At 37.2% G+C, this 14,152-nt stretch overlaps 1 protein-coding gene across 1 annotated transcript in view; it reads right to left on the bottom strand.

Moving 5' to 3' along the window:
- ARHGAP42 (Rho GTPase activating protein 42) overlaps nt 1-14,152 on the bottom strand; it is a 293,648-nt gene that overhangs the window by 191,009 nt on the left and 88,487 nt on the right. The window contains exon 3 of the mRNA XM_060160265.1: nt 8,046-8,107. Coding sequence (XP_060016248.1) covers nt 8,046-8,107 — 62 coding nt within the window. The remainder of the gene's footprint in view (nt 1-8,045; nt 8,108-14,152) is intronic.

Raw genomic sequence — 14,152 nt, 5'->3', positions numbered from 1 at the left:
AAGGGAAAATCTTTCATTGAGAGAAATAAGGGCATGTAATTTTCTCAACATTTAAAATATTCTCCAATTTCATGAATTCTTGGTTCAAAGGAGTGGGGAGAGACCTTAGGCTCTCACATGCCAAAATTTGATGAGAGAACTGTCAATGGATTAATGAATTAAGTTTTTGCTGAACTGTATGCCTGTTTAAATATGAAGAAATTTTAAAATCTAATTTCAAAACTTGTAATGCCTGTGATCTCCCCTAATTTTTCTAAGATACTGAAATAATACACCTACAGCACTTCATAGAGCATTTCACATACTATTTTAATAATATGTTTGCTATTGTTATGTAATTTTTTGTTTTAAAAGTCTTAGTTTGTAACAGTATGAATTATGTGGAGGCTCTGGAGCCCAACAGCCTGGGATTAAACCCTCGGATACCACTTATTACTATGTGCCTTTGAGTTTGCTCCTCTAGAAAGCCCAGGGATAAACCCACACACATATGGTCACCTTATCTTTGATAAAGGAGGCAGGAATGTACAGTGGAGAAAGGACAGCCTCTTCAATAAGTGGTGCTGGGAAAACTGGACAGGTACATGTAAAAGTATGAGATTAGATCACTCCCTAACACCATACACAAAAATAAGCTCAAAATGGATTAAAGACCTAAATGTAAGGCCAGAAATTATAAAACTCTTAGAGGAAAACATAGGCAGAACACTCTATGACATAAATCACAGCAAGATCCTTTTTGACCCACCTCCTAGAGAAATGGAAATAAAAACAAAAATAAACAAATGGGACCTAATGAAACTTCAAAGCTTTTGCACAGCAAAGGAAACCATAAACAAGACCAAAAGACAACCCTCAGAATGGGAGAAAATATTTGCAAATGAAGCAACTGACAAAGGATTAATCTCCAAAATTTATAAGCAGCTCATGCAGCTCAATAACAAAAAAACAAATAACCCAATCCAAAAATGGGCAGAAGACCTAAATAGACATTTCTCCAAAGAAGATATACAGACTGCCAACAACTACATGAAAGAATGCTCAACATCATTAATCATTAGAGAAATGCAAATCAAAACTACAATAAGATATCATCTCACACCAGCCAGAATGGCCATCATCAAAAAATCTAGAAACAATAAATGCTGGAGAGGGTGTGGAGAAAAGGGAACACTCCTGCACTGCTGGTGGGAATGTGAATTGTTACAGCCACTGTGGAGAACAGTATGGAGGTTCTTTAAAAAACTACAAATAGAACTACCATATGACCCAGCAATCCCACTACTGGGCATACACCCTGAGAAAACCATAATTCAAAAAGAGTCATGTACCAAAATGTTCATTGCAGCTCTATTTACAATAGCCCAGAGATGGAAACAACCTAAGTGTCCATCATTGGATGAATGGATAAAGAAGATGTGGCACATATATACAATGGAATATTACTCAGCCATAAAAAGAAACGAAATTGAGCTATTTGTAATGGGGTGGATAGACCTAGAGTCTGTCATACAGAGTGAAGTAAGTCAGAAAGAGAAAGACAAATACCATATGCTAACACATATATATGGAATTTAAGAAAAAAAAATGTCATGAAGAACCTAGGGGTAAGACACGAATAAAGACACAGACCTACTGGAGAACAGACTTGAGGATATGGGGAGGGGGAAGGGTGAGCTGTGACAAAGCGAGAGAGAGGCATGGACATATATACATTACCAAACGTAAGGTAGATAGCTAATGGGAAGCAGACGCATAGCACAGGGAGATCAGCTGGGTGCTTTGTGACCTCCTGGAGGGGTGGGATAGGGAGGGTGGGAGGGAGGGAGACGCAAGAGGGAAGAGATATGGGAACACATGTATAAGTATAACTGATTCACTTTGTTATAAATCAGAAACTAACACACCATTGTAAAGCAGTAGAAAATAAAATAAAATAAAATGGATCTATTAATAGCATACACCTAGGGTTGCTGTGCAGATTAAATTAGGTAAAAATATAAGCAATTGTAGCAGTGCCTGGTACCTTGAAAATGCTCAGGGTCACTTATTATTTTGTATAGCAGTGCTTCACAATAGAAATATAATGCAAACCACATAATAACTAACACATCTCAGGTGCTTAAATAGCCACAGATGACTAGTGTCTAATGTAACAGACATCACAGATATGTTTTTTAAATCTCTTAAGACTCACATAAGAGACTGAAATCTTATATCAATAATCAAGTAATTTACGTTTGACACATTTTTTATTTTTTTAATACAGATCTAAAACTATTTTGATTTTATCCCTCATTAACCCTTATATAGTACTGATTATGCTTTTAAAAAAGTATAATAACAACAACAAAAAAGTATAACAAAGGAAAGCAAAGGTTTCAAAACTCTTACAAAGGAAGTAATTATTAAGGTTACACATTTCGCCTCCTAGTACCTCATCTTTCTGTTGTTGTTGTTATTCCAAAGTAATGCCCAGACACCTAGCGTATTTCAGGAAAGTACTTTCGTTGCCCAAGGATAAAAAAGACAAACACGGGCACTGAATAGAAAGAATATAAATCCTGGGAAAGCTGAAGTGAAATTTGTAACTTTACACAGGTCAAATGTGAATGTTAAATATTATGGGTAATAACAGTAAAAATAAGAGGTTTCTAGTATTAATCAAAATGAAAACTATAAGAAACAAGTTCATCTACATAAATTCTTCACGATAAACACAAGCTAAAATATTCTGAAGTTCTGGCTTCCTTAATTAGAGACAAAGATTTTTAAAAATCTACATTTCTACGCACACATACCCACACCCAAAACAAACAACACACATGCACACCAAAACTTTTTTTTGTCAAGGTCAGGAACTCTGAGTACCCAGAAAGTGAGGGCCCAGGGGCTGGGGTGGACGAGCAGCGTAGGGTAAACAGATAATTTGGAGCCTCTATCCTGAAGAAGGCTACAGCCTCTGGTCCACATCCTGTAAGTTTCTATTTATTATTGCCCTACATCTCTGCGATAGCCAAGTGAATAAATGGGACTTCCAGCAAGCTGTCCAAACAGTTCTTCCCTGGTTCTCTTACTGATCCAAATCTCCTTTGTTGATTCTACCTCATCTGACCAAACTCTGGACTCCGCACCTCAGGGCTTGACCCTCCCACCTTTTCTGTCTGCACACTCACAGACTGGGTGGGTGATCTCATACATTCCCACAGCTTTAAATACTCTCAACATGTTGACAATGTCTAAATTTATATCTCTAGTTCCATCTGCTCCCCTGAACTCCAGACTCATACATATACCCAGATGCTCCCTCAACAAGGCTCCTCGGATATCCAGTAAACACCTAAATAGATTCAAATTTTAACTATTTCTCCTTCATCTCCTTCTTCATCCCAATAAAGGGCAACATATTCTACCAGGTACATTATTTTTCTTTTTAGCACTTACCTCCCTCAGACATAATTTGTTTAAATGTCTGTTTCTCCCCAGTAGAATGCAAGCTGCATGAAAGCAGGTATTTCTGTCAAAGAAATACCAAAGGGGACTCATTTAAACTGTATGGAAAGTGCAAGCCCCCAGGAGATATAGAAGGAGAAGTCTGAAGGACAAAACGGAACCAATCATGAGAGGATATAGATCAGGATGTTCAAGGCAGAAGAAATGACAAATGCAAAGGTCTAAATCCAAAAGAAGCTTGTAGAGACACACTGAGAGAAAGAAAGCCCAGGGAGATGGAGAATAGGGAACTAGAGGCAGAATAATGAGAAGGGAGGAATGAGGGGTGAAGTACAGTTCCAGGGCTTCAGGGAGAGGGGGATGTCAGGTCCAAAGGCCTGGAGGCAAAAGGGAGGCAAATTCAGTATTTCAATAGAAATAACAAAGGAGAAGCTACCAAGATCTCTTCCAGAAGGCCTCAACTGACCATTTCATGCTTCTCCAGAGGGTTCTCTTGATATGTTAATATTTGTTCAAATTAATTTTGAACAGCATGGGCTAAATGGTAGCATTTGCACAGCCCAGTCAGCTATGATCTGAAGTAAAATAGAGCAGTTCCTGTGGAGAAACGGAAACTGAAGAGACCTTACCACCAAGTTTACATGGCTTAGAAGCCCCTGTCTACATTGGGCACCGTCTCAGAACCTTTCCACCTAGACACCCAATTTATGACATTTCTAATCAAAAGCATGGACATGCTGCATTCCATGGGGAAAACCCTTACATTTCCAATAAAGATGCACTTTTTTAAAAAGGCCTCTATCACTAATCAATACCATATCCCGACTGCAAGTAATAAGCATTTTACTAAGGCCATTACAAAGGGCTATTAAATTATTTCTTCTATTTGTCTTGTTAAAAGGCTGTTCTCTATTAGCCCCTTGATGGCAAGTGTCAATTGACATCTTGGAAAATGTCAAATCATGGAAGATGGGTTTTTGAGTGAGAAGTATGACAGGATAAACTATACCCTCATAAGTGTCTGAAATAGATATTTTCAAACTTACTCTGGGTCACTTTTTTGTTGCATTAAAACTATGCATTTTCAGTTGGCTTTAGCAGAGTTTGTTTTCAAAAACTCAATACTTAAAGTTAGTAAAGAGGAAGTTCCATTTCTGAAAATCAATGTTTCTTTAGGCTCTTTCTCTGCAAATAGACTTTAGGTTACCCAGATGATGTACTCAGTACGGTAAATCATTGGAAGCAAGAGAATTTGTTTAAACCGTTGTGCCCTTTTTCATCTTCCTGAGATTTTATTTTTGTTTAGTCACTGTTCTGACATGCTTAGGTTTTGGTTAAATTCAATTAATATACAATGTCATGATTTATCGCTAAAAACAGCATGATTAATTGACTTTATAATCAGTTATAGAACTCTTTTACACTTTCCTAGTACACTTAAAATATTCTACTTCCTAAATGAAGCACTACTTTTTAAAATACAAATTCTTTGCACAAAATCCATTACCAGCTGTACCTTCAGTTATAGTAACACCAAATGACTGGAAGTGTTGATTAAACACTCCAATATTTAGATTTGTGTGTTTAAATGATTACTTTTATATAATCTTTGTGGAAATGCAATCCATTAGTCTTTCATCTATAGAGATTTTTCTTCATTATTTTGCATTTTTTAATCTCAGACCTTCTCTGAAACAACATGTAAGGCAATCAAAACCCACAGTATGACTTCACTCATGAATGTAGAATTCCCTCCCTGCTCCAACACGAGAAATATGGCTAAGGGCAGAAATGAAGATCCTTGAGACACTACGAGCTGGTGGGCCAATCTCCATTTCCATTGCTTATGAAACACTCTACCACATTCCTCAGCCACTTCTTGGTTTGGGGGCTTTATCCTGTTACCATATTGGATGATCTCAACATCCTGCTCATAAAACATCCAAACTTCAGAGCTCAGCTTTCCCAATTTCTAGGGTCTTTCTCCCTGCTCAGCCACACCTTAACTTTATCACTATCTAAACGAGCTCCATTGTCAAGTTCACTATGTTTCAACTGCCACTCCTGATCACAATGTCCTTGTCCTCTCTTAGAATCTTCTGTGTTCCTAGTTAACCTTCATTATAGGTAAGCAGTCATGCTTGCCCTCTCTGCTTCCTAAGGCTATCAGTATCCTCCTGCCTCAGTCATCACTGTACTCAATCAGGACCCATTTTCATTCATATCATACAAATCCATGCCCCTGTAATCCAACACCACGTCTTCTGTGCCAACCACCTACCTGAATCTGACCTCCCAACTGTTCTTACCACTCACAATCCAGGGCTCTGGGTATTGTTAGAAAAATCCATGAAAACATGGTTATCAATCTTTCCTGGACATATTCATGATGTTTAACTTCAATGGCTCTTTATCCCTGACCAGGAGTCCCTTTTCTCTTGTAGAACCTGCTCCTGGCTGTTCTAAACTGTTTCTACAATCTCCTCTCACAGCAGATGACCACTCCTTCCTAACACTGTTGTCCATCTGTCCAACCAACCAATTTACTGTCCAAAGCTCTATGTTTTAACCAATCCTCTCTTTTGTCCCAGCACAGAAGAAGAGCTTTTCCCTTGGTGCCTCCAGGCCTCTCCTCAGTGCTAGAAGAACATTCTCTTGGCTCTTTTCCTCCTGCAAGCTACAACACACTTTCCCATACTCTTATACATTTTCTATAATTATAGCCCATGCTAGTTGACTCATTGCTCTCCTGGACTATTTGCATAGGACTTGAATCACTCAACCCAGAACCCTAACTAACACGGGAGTTAGGGGCACAGTGGAAAATCCACATGTAACTGATAGTCAGCCCTCCATATCCACGGATTCAGCCAACAGTAAATTGTGTAACACTGTAGTATTTACTACCGAAAAAAATCTGCGTATACCTAGACCCATGCAGCTCCATCCCATGTTGTCCAAGGGTCAACTGTATTCTCCTGGTTCCCATGCCATTTCTAACTCTTTATTTTCACTTCTCTCTAACCACTCTTTCCCACTTCCATCATCAGCTCGTCTTCTGGGCCATAAGTGCACATACCACCCACATCTCCCCATGGAACCTGAACTTCTATTGTATAGAAGTTTATGAAGGCTTAGGTATAAAGCACTTAAAAGTGTCAAGTCACCCCCACAGAAAAGCTTTTTCTGACCACCCCAGAGAGGGTCAGTCTCCCACAGTGGTTCATCTCTAACTAGAACAGATCACATTGCATGGCTATCTCTCTGATACTGGGACCAGACCTATGGTAGGCTGATGTTTCCTAAGAAAACATGGTCACCCCTCTCCACAACATTTCTTCCTTACCTAATATGTCTCCCACATGGCCACCAAATTAATCTCTCCTAAATCCCATATTGATCCTCTCATTCTTCTATCAAAAACTTCTAGCAATTTTCCCACAGCTTATAACAAAGACCAAAACTTCTTAGCCTGGCTCTTAAACGCCACATACGCCCAAAACTACCAACCAATCTTCTACTGATAACTTCTAAGAACCCTCTACCTTATTCTACAAATATACACAGTACTTTCTCCCACCTGTGGCCTCCGCTCAAGCTCACTTATATAACTGCCATGTCCTAGTTGTGTGATTCTCCCTCAGCTCAGGCAATGTTCCCCAGGAGTCAGGGCCTCCTTAAGGGCACCCTCCTCAAATTCCTCTTCCTCACCTATTGAGCAAAATGACACCAAACTGCTGAGTTCCTAGCCCATTCAGTCCACAAGCCGAGCACTTTATTTATGTGTATATATAACTCCCCAACAGGATGGTGAAGCCAGTGATATCAAAGATGACGTTTTAAATGTCTGTAACCCTCACTGTAACTGACAACCAACATATTTACCACCATCAGCATTTATTATAATGTGCCAGGTGCTGCTACAAATGCTTTACAACGATCTTGTGGGATATATACTACTATTTTTTCCATATGCGAATGGGCAGCCTGGGTCACAGACAGGGGCCTACACAGAACTTTGAACACAATGGGTACAAAATTATATCTGTGAGTGGATAAATGTATTACTAATAACCATGCTCTGATACTGCCACATAAGTTAATGTGTCAACGTAGAATGCTTTCCCATTCTTCCCAGCCCAGCAAAATCCTCCGAGCCTTCAAGACCCAATTCAAATGTCACCTTTTCAAGAAAGTCCCCTGCTAATACCCTGGCAAAGTTAGTTGCTCCTTCCAAAAACTGTCTTTAATACTTGTAATGTGTCTTCATTATAACACTAAGGTTATTTATAAGACTGCTCAGTTAGAATGGGTTTCTTCATGGCAGTTTGTTCAATAATTTTAATGCTCAGAACAACTAAATGGAAAGTAAAATGAATGTAATTTATATCTGCTGACCAAATGAAACAAAAAGAAATGGCATATCTTATTAGCAATATTTGATCATCATACTCACAAATCTTTTCTGTAACATTCAGTACATGTGTCAAGTTATAAAATCTGGTATGACTAAATCTAATTCAGAAGGTCTATTTTTTCTTTTAACATGTCCAAACAAAGCATTATTCTTAAGAAATGGAGAAGAGACTTACCAGTCTTCTCCTTTCTTCTTCTACTGCGATGAGTAGTCTTGCAAATTCTTTTAGTGACTGAGCTATTTAGAAGATAAGTTTAAAAAAAAAAAAGCATTAACCTCTTTACATTGCTGATATCCAATTGCACAAGAATAAACATTACAATAAAGATACTTATGAATTTGTATATATTCTGTGGTGTTATGTTTTTATAAGCAGGAAACAGTATATACAATAGGATTTCAATGACTAACAGTTATATATAAGAGATGTTTGTGTGCTACAAATTGAAGTTTAGCACATATCAAGTATAATATTTTTTCTTCAAAGGCACTAAGGGAATATAGTTTATATATTTAATAAATAAAATTTACACAGTAATAAACAAAAGTATAGTACTGGAATCACTTCTAAACAGAATCCTACAAATAATAAATTCATTAAATCTATAAGGAGCAATAAATCCAGTACTAAGACGTACTCAGTAGCAGCCAGTAATGCAAAGTCTCCCACTGACTTCTTTCTTGAAGCTCAACACATATACACTTAAAAACAGATTCTGTATTCTGTATTACTGTGTCACTCTCATATCCAAGGTACTTTAGACCTTTGCTAGTCAGAATGGTCAGAGGACCACCAGCATCAGGATTTTGGGAGCTTGCTCAGATGCTCAGGCCCCGGCCCAGAATCTGCATTTTAACAGGATCCCCAGTTGATCCCTTTGCACATTAAAGTTGAGAAGCACTGCCTTAGAAAACTATCTGAAGCTATATTGTTGAGGCTTGGGAAGTGTTCAGGAACTTTGGGAGGACAAACGAAAAAAATAAGTAAACAGGGAGTTACAATAGCATATGCTTCAAAAATGCACAGTGCCACACAGTAAACTGTGAAAGATTAATTCGTCGACATCAATTTCTGTAACTTATACTTAATGCGAATTATTAACTAAAGTTGGAATGTTTAGATTACAAAACTAACAAAAGAAATAAGGTAAATGCAAATTTTATTTTGATTTTAGCCTTGAACCTTCCCTTCTATGTCCTTATTCTTTAGGCTCCCACCTCTTCCTTCATCCATACTAATATTGAAAACATCCTGTGAGACCAGAAGTCTAGTAAGTCTGGCATAAAGTCTACAGTAAAGGGAGGTGAGTGAGAACAACACATCAAGAGTCTTACCAACAAAACTCATTAAGAAAGAGAAAGAATATTTTCCATTTAAGAATTTAAAATTACAATCTTGGATTTTTCTTCTCTCTTTTCAAAACCACTAGGCTTACACTAACTAAGCTGGTTTGAAATTCTATTCCTATGATTACTCCACACTGTATTTTATTCAGTTACCAAAACAGAAATCAAAGGATTACCTGGGAGACTCACATTAATCTCATAAACACAGTAATGGCCTTAAAGTAAGTGGAACTTTTCTAAAGTGTTTAAAATGTGATTTTAATTTCTGCAGAAATAACTATCATTGCTACATTACAACCCAGTTTTGACAACAATAAGTTGAAGAGAAAAGCATTTTACAAATAGATAGAAGATTTTAACTGGAGTGTGCAATAGCATATTATATGTTTGTACTTTCGGTAAAGAAATATCCAGTCATCATTCTGGCAGCTATCTACTGCCATTGAAGATCTGTTGTTGAGACTGGAAAAAGTCAACAAAACTTTGAATGATGGAAGGTAATGTTAACATGCCTGCAGAGAAAGAAGACAAAAAGTACGTCATTCTGGGCTACAGAAGGAGAGGCAACAGGTACTCCTGAGGTGAGAAAATAAGAGGAGATGTAAATAGAAAGAGTACACTAGTTGAAAGTCTGTATAAGAAGCACTTTAACCCCAGATTTTTAACTTCACACCGCCTAACCTTTTTAATAAATATCAAAACAAAAACAAAAAACCTTACTCTCATATGCTTCCTTTTATCAGAAGCTATTGGTTAACACACTCTCACAAAACTTGGGAACAAAACATGAAAAGAAAACATGAATTCTAGCAAAGCAAAGAAGGAAATGGAATTCTCAGGACAACACAGAGCTATTCTAGGACAACAGTTTTGCCAAAGGTCCAGAGAGGCTCTTGTCTACACTGGAGCAATAGGTTAGAAGCTCCAGGAAATGTCTACAGAGAAAGAAAAATAGAACTGATCAATATCCTGATGTGTCTAAATGTAATGAGAGGAAATTTACACTCCTTTTTTTTTTTTTTAAAGAAAACTCAAAGGCAATTATAGCCAGTGAGCAAAAATATTCAGGGAGAAAAAAAAATTCCAGAAGTTCCAAAAAGCAAAACTTGAATTTGCTGCGTGCCACAAATATTTACATGGTATTTATATTGTATTAGGTATTGTAAGTAATCTAGAGATGACTGAAAGTAATACGGGAGGATATGCATAAGTTATATAGGTTATATGCAAATACTACAGGATTTTATATTAAGGACTTGAGCATTTGTGGATTCTGAAAGCTGCAAATACCAAGGGACAAGTGAATTAACTCCTGGGAAAACAAAGTTATACAAATAAGACAATCAAAATAATTGAAATAACTGAGTTGTGAGTAATATGTACAAAATCACTGATATAAACATTAAAAATTAAATTCATTTTGCCAAAATGAAGTTTTAACTCTATTGAGAGAAAGGGAAAGGAGCATGTTAGATAGTATGAACTCAAGACATAGTTTGACAACACTATGAAGTGAAAGGATGGTACATAAAACTAAAAAACCAAAAAACGAAACAACAAGAAAAACTCAAGAAGTAGCAAGGTAATCATGGTGTTGAAAGAAACTGAGGAATGGCTAAAAGTTCAAAGTGGTCTTGAGACAGGAAAGAAGGGAGCAGGGCACCACCTTTAAAAGGATGACACAGCCATTAGGAAGAACAGGATAGGACAAAAACTGGTTAGAACCCATTAGGCCCAAGATGGCAGAAGACTGGACTTCCAGTAGACCTTGAGCCTCATTATACACTCACTGTAATACTTAGCATATGCTAAATGACACACCCACAGGTGCCGTAACCATAAAAGACCAAAAAATGGGCGGTGGCACAATTCCTGGAAATCTCCGCCCCCTCCCCAAAGTAGTTAGAATAATCCTCCCCCTCCTTAGCCTATGAAATTACCCAGCCCATAAAAACTAGCCACCCCGTATTTCGGGGCTGCTCTGCTTTCTTAGACAGACCACATTCTGCCTATGGAATGTCTATCTCTCTAAATAAACTTGCTTTCACTTTACTATGGCTCACTCTTGAATGCTTTCCTGCGCAAAGCCAAGGACCCTCACTTGGCGGTGCATCCCAGGGACTCGCCCAAGACCTGGGACATGACCACCCTCTGATACCCCATTCTCCTGTAACAGTCTTTCTGAGGAATTAAGTGGCAGGGACTGGTAGAAAAGGAGATTGCTAGTTTTTGTAAACCCTAAAAAATAATCTATAACTTTTTAAACAAATAATGAAAAACACTTTATTTTCCTATTAGCCTACACCCTAGGAGGGCACAGACCACATATTATTAATTTTCTCAAAGGGTAAATAAATATCTAGCACAGAGAAGCCTGTCAGCAGGTATTTTTTGAAATAAATGAGATTATAACTTGATTTTAGACTGACATGGGTACACTAGAACCTTCCAGTTGATCAACCCAGAAAATGTTCACTGGCCTACGTAGCAGCACCCTAGTGGTCCCAGGGAGTATTTTATGATGATGACTTCAGAAATCCAAAGATTTCCCCAAGGTAACTGCTACTCCAAAATTGTGGTGTTGCCTTAAATCAGATTTTGGTTACAAGGAAGGAAACTCAAAGTTCTCATTTTGCTGCTGTACCTCTTTGTCCAAAACTTAATGGCCATTTTCTGCTTTACTTGAATGGTTTTCTGGTCTGTTTCCCTTATAAATACTATTTATAGACTCAGTATGACAATAGTAGATTATAATGAGGAAGTCTGGGGAGAAATTTTAACATTTGCAAAAGCAACTGCTTGTCTGGTTCCTCACAACGAAAACGACTCTCCTTCCAGCAGTTTTCTGGGTCTGCCCCAATTTGACAGTAGCTTTTGTTCCCTCTTTTTCTTTGGTTCATTTTTCAGGGAAATGACTTTAAAAAAACTAAGACTGTTCTCTCTAAATATTATAGTCCTAGTTCTATAAAAGCATACTATGTTTCTTGGTCCAAATGAAGCTTTCAGATTCATCATTTGTTCTATAAGAAACAGTCAGGAACACTAAATAATTTATTTCATGAATTAGGGACAGTGGCCTACTAACTTTTTAAACCCAGATCTAATGTTTTTCCCTAAATATTTTTCTTTATAACGATGTCAAAGTATCACATTAATAGTTTACTAAGCACAACATAACAAGGAAAGAAAACAGAAATTAACAATCCTATAACGCAAGTATAAAATAATTCAAGGTATTATCACATAAATTGGGTTTTAAGAGAAAGGGCAGATGGATAGCCAGTCACTTCCCTGCCTGCCCCACCCTCAAAGTCTAACAGGTACCTCCGACACAAATCAGGCAGATCCAAGCTGCCTAGTTAGTGTTCCTCAGCAGTACTCTAGAGATTAGAAGCCAGTATTAGAATCTCTGGTGCATGAGACCCACAAATGCCTTAAGAGGCCATGAAAACTAGAGGGAGTCTATTCTCCACCAGACCTTGGGCACAAAACATATATAAAATGACTCTCTCGGCACTCATCACAGGGCCTTATACAAAATGGCTATGGACTTTGTGACTGCTTGAGCCACTTTTTCTAAGACTTTGCTTAAGCAAAATCTGAAAACATTTTTTATTACATGCAAATTTCTGATACCCGAATATTTTCTCTTATAATCAATTATTTGTGATGCTCCATATTTTATTTATTAATATTCACATAAATAAAAACCACTGCATTATCTGATTTGGGGGGTCCAGACTAACACTGAATATAACAGCTGGTCCTGCAATGATAGATCTTGATGATACCTAGGTGGTATGAAAGGAGTTTGATTTAGTGAGAGTAATATTCCAAAAACAATACTTAATACACAGTGGGCTTTCAGTAGATGAATTTAACAATACATTCCCACCATCTATTTGCTCTATAAGGAGAAACATACCAACTCTTATTCTAGACTTCATAAAATATTATGAAAAGGATAGGCCAGATACTTTGGAAAATTATGTTAGCTATCCACATTCTTGCCACCTGCATGAAACTTTCCTGGCTGTATTTGCCAGTAATAATCTTTCCCCTTCCTGACCATCTGGACCATGAGATTACTGGAGAGCAATCAAAATGTAGCTTTATATATAAATTTTAACTTTCCAAAAAAATTATTGAGGTCAAGAACACTGCTATAGGTTTCCTTTTTACCTCCACAATGTGATATTGGAAAAATACTTTTGGAACAAAAGAAATCTATTATTCAGATGCATTTATGACGAGTCCCAAGAGCATAAACATTCACAAAGACAACAGTTGAATTATACCTAGATGGTGAAGAAGTATGATAATGGCTTCTGTATTTACCAATATCGTAAATTCTGAAACATTCCTGAACTGTATAAAATATCTATTTCCTAACAAATTTTTTCAGCAGGCTTAAATTCATCCTACTATTTCTAACTGTGGAAAATCTGTTTAGTGTCTGGAAGTAAGAATGAGCGAGAATAGAGAAAATTATTCCCTGTTCATTGTTGATGTAATTCCACAACCTTAAGTACTAAGCATTATATACTATTAAATGTTTCAGCAATTGAACAGTTTGGGTTTACAGATTTCACAACTATAAGAACTGAAAAAGCATGTCTCTCTCTCATCTAAGTAACATTTATATCATAGTCAGACAATGATGTGCTACATATTTCTCCTAGGAGTCTTTCCTCAAACCTAAACAGCATAAACACATACTCAGAAAAAACAAAAAAGTACAGATCACAAATCAGTCACATATACAATTATGTCCACAACACATTTTTTTCACTTTATTAGAGTGAGCAAATCACTTACAAAGTTCAGATAATGCTGATGAATAGAGGGGAACTGGGTTAGCAGTAGGATTTAGACTTGATTAAATCTCAAGGAAAACATGAAAAGCTGTAAAAGTCTATAAAAGCCAGATTGCAC

Source organism: Lagenorhynchus albirostris, chromosome 9 (genome assembly GCF_949774975.1).
Source record: "Lagenorhynchus albirostris chromosome 9, mLagAlb1.1, whole genome shotgun sequence".
In the NCBI taxonomy this organism is placed as follows: Eukaryota; Metazoa; Chordata; class Mammalia; order Artiodactyla; family Delphinidae; genus Lagenorhynchus; species Lagenorhynchus albirostris.
Note: the sequence above shows the minus strand (reverse complement) of the source record. Positions and strands in the feature narration are given on the sequence as shown.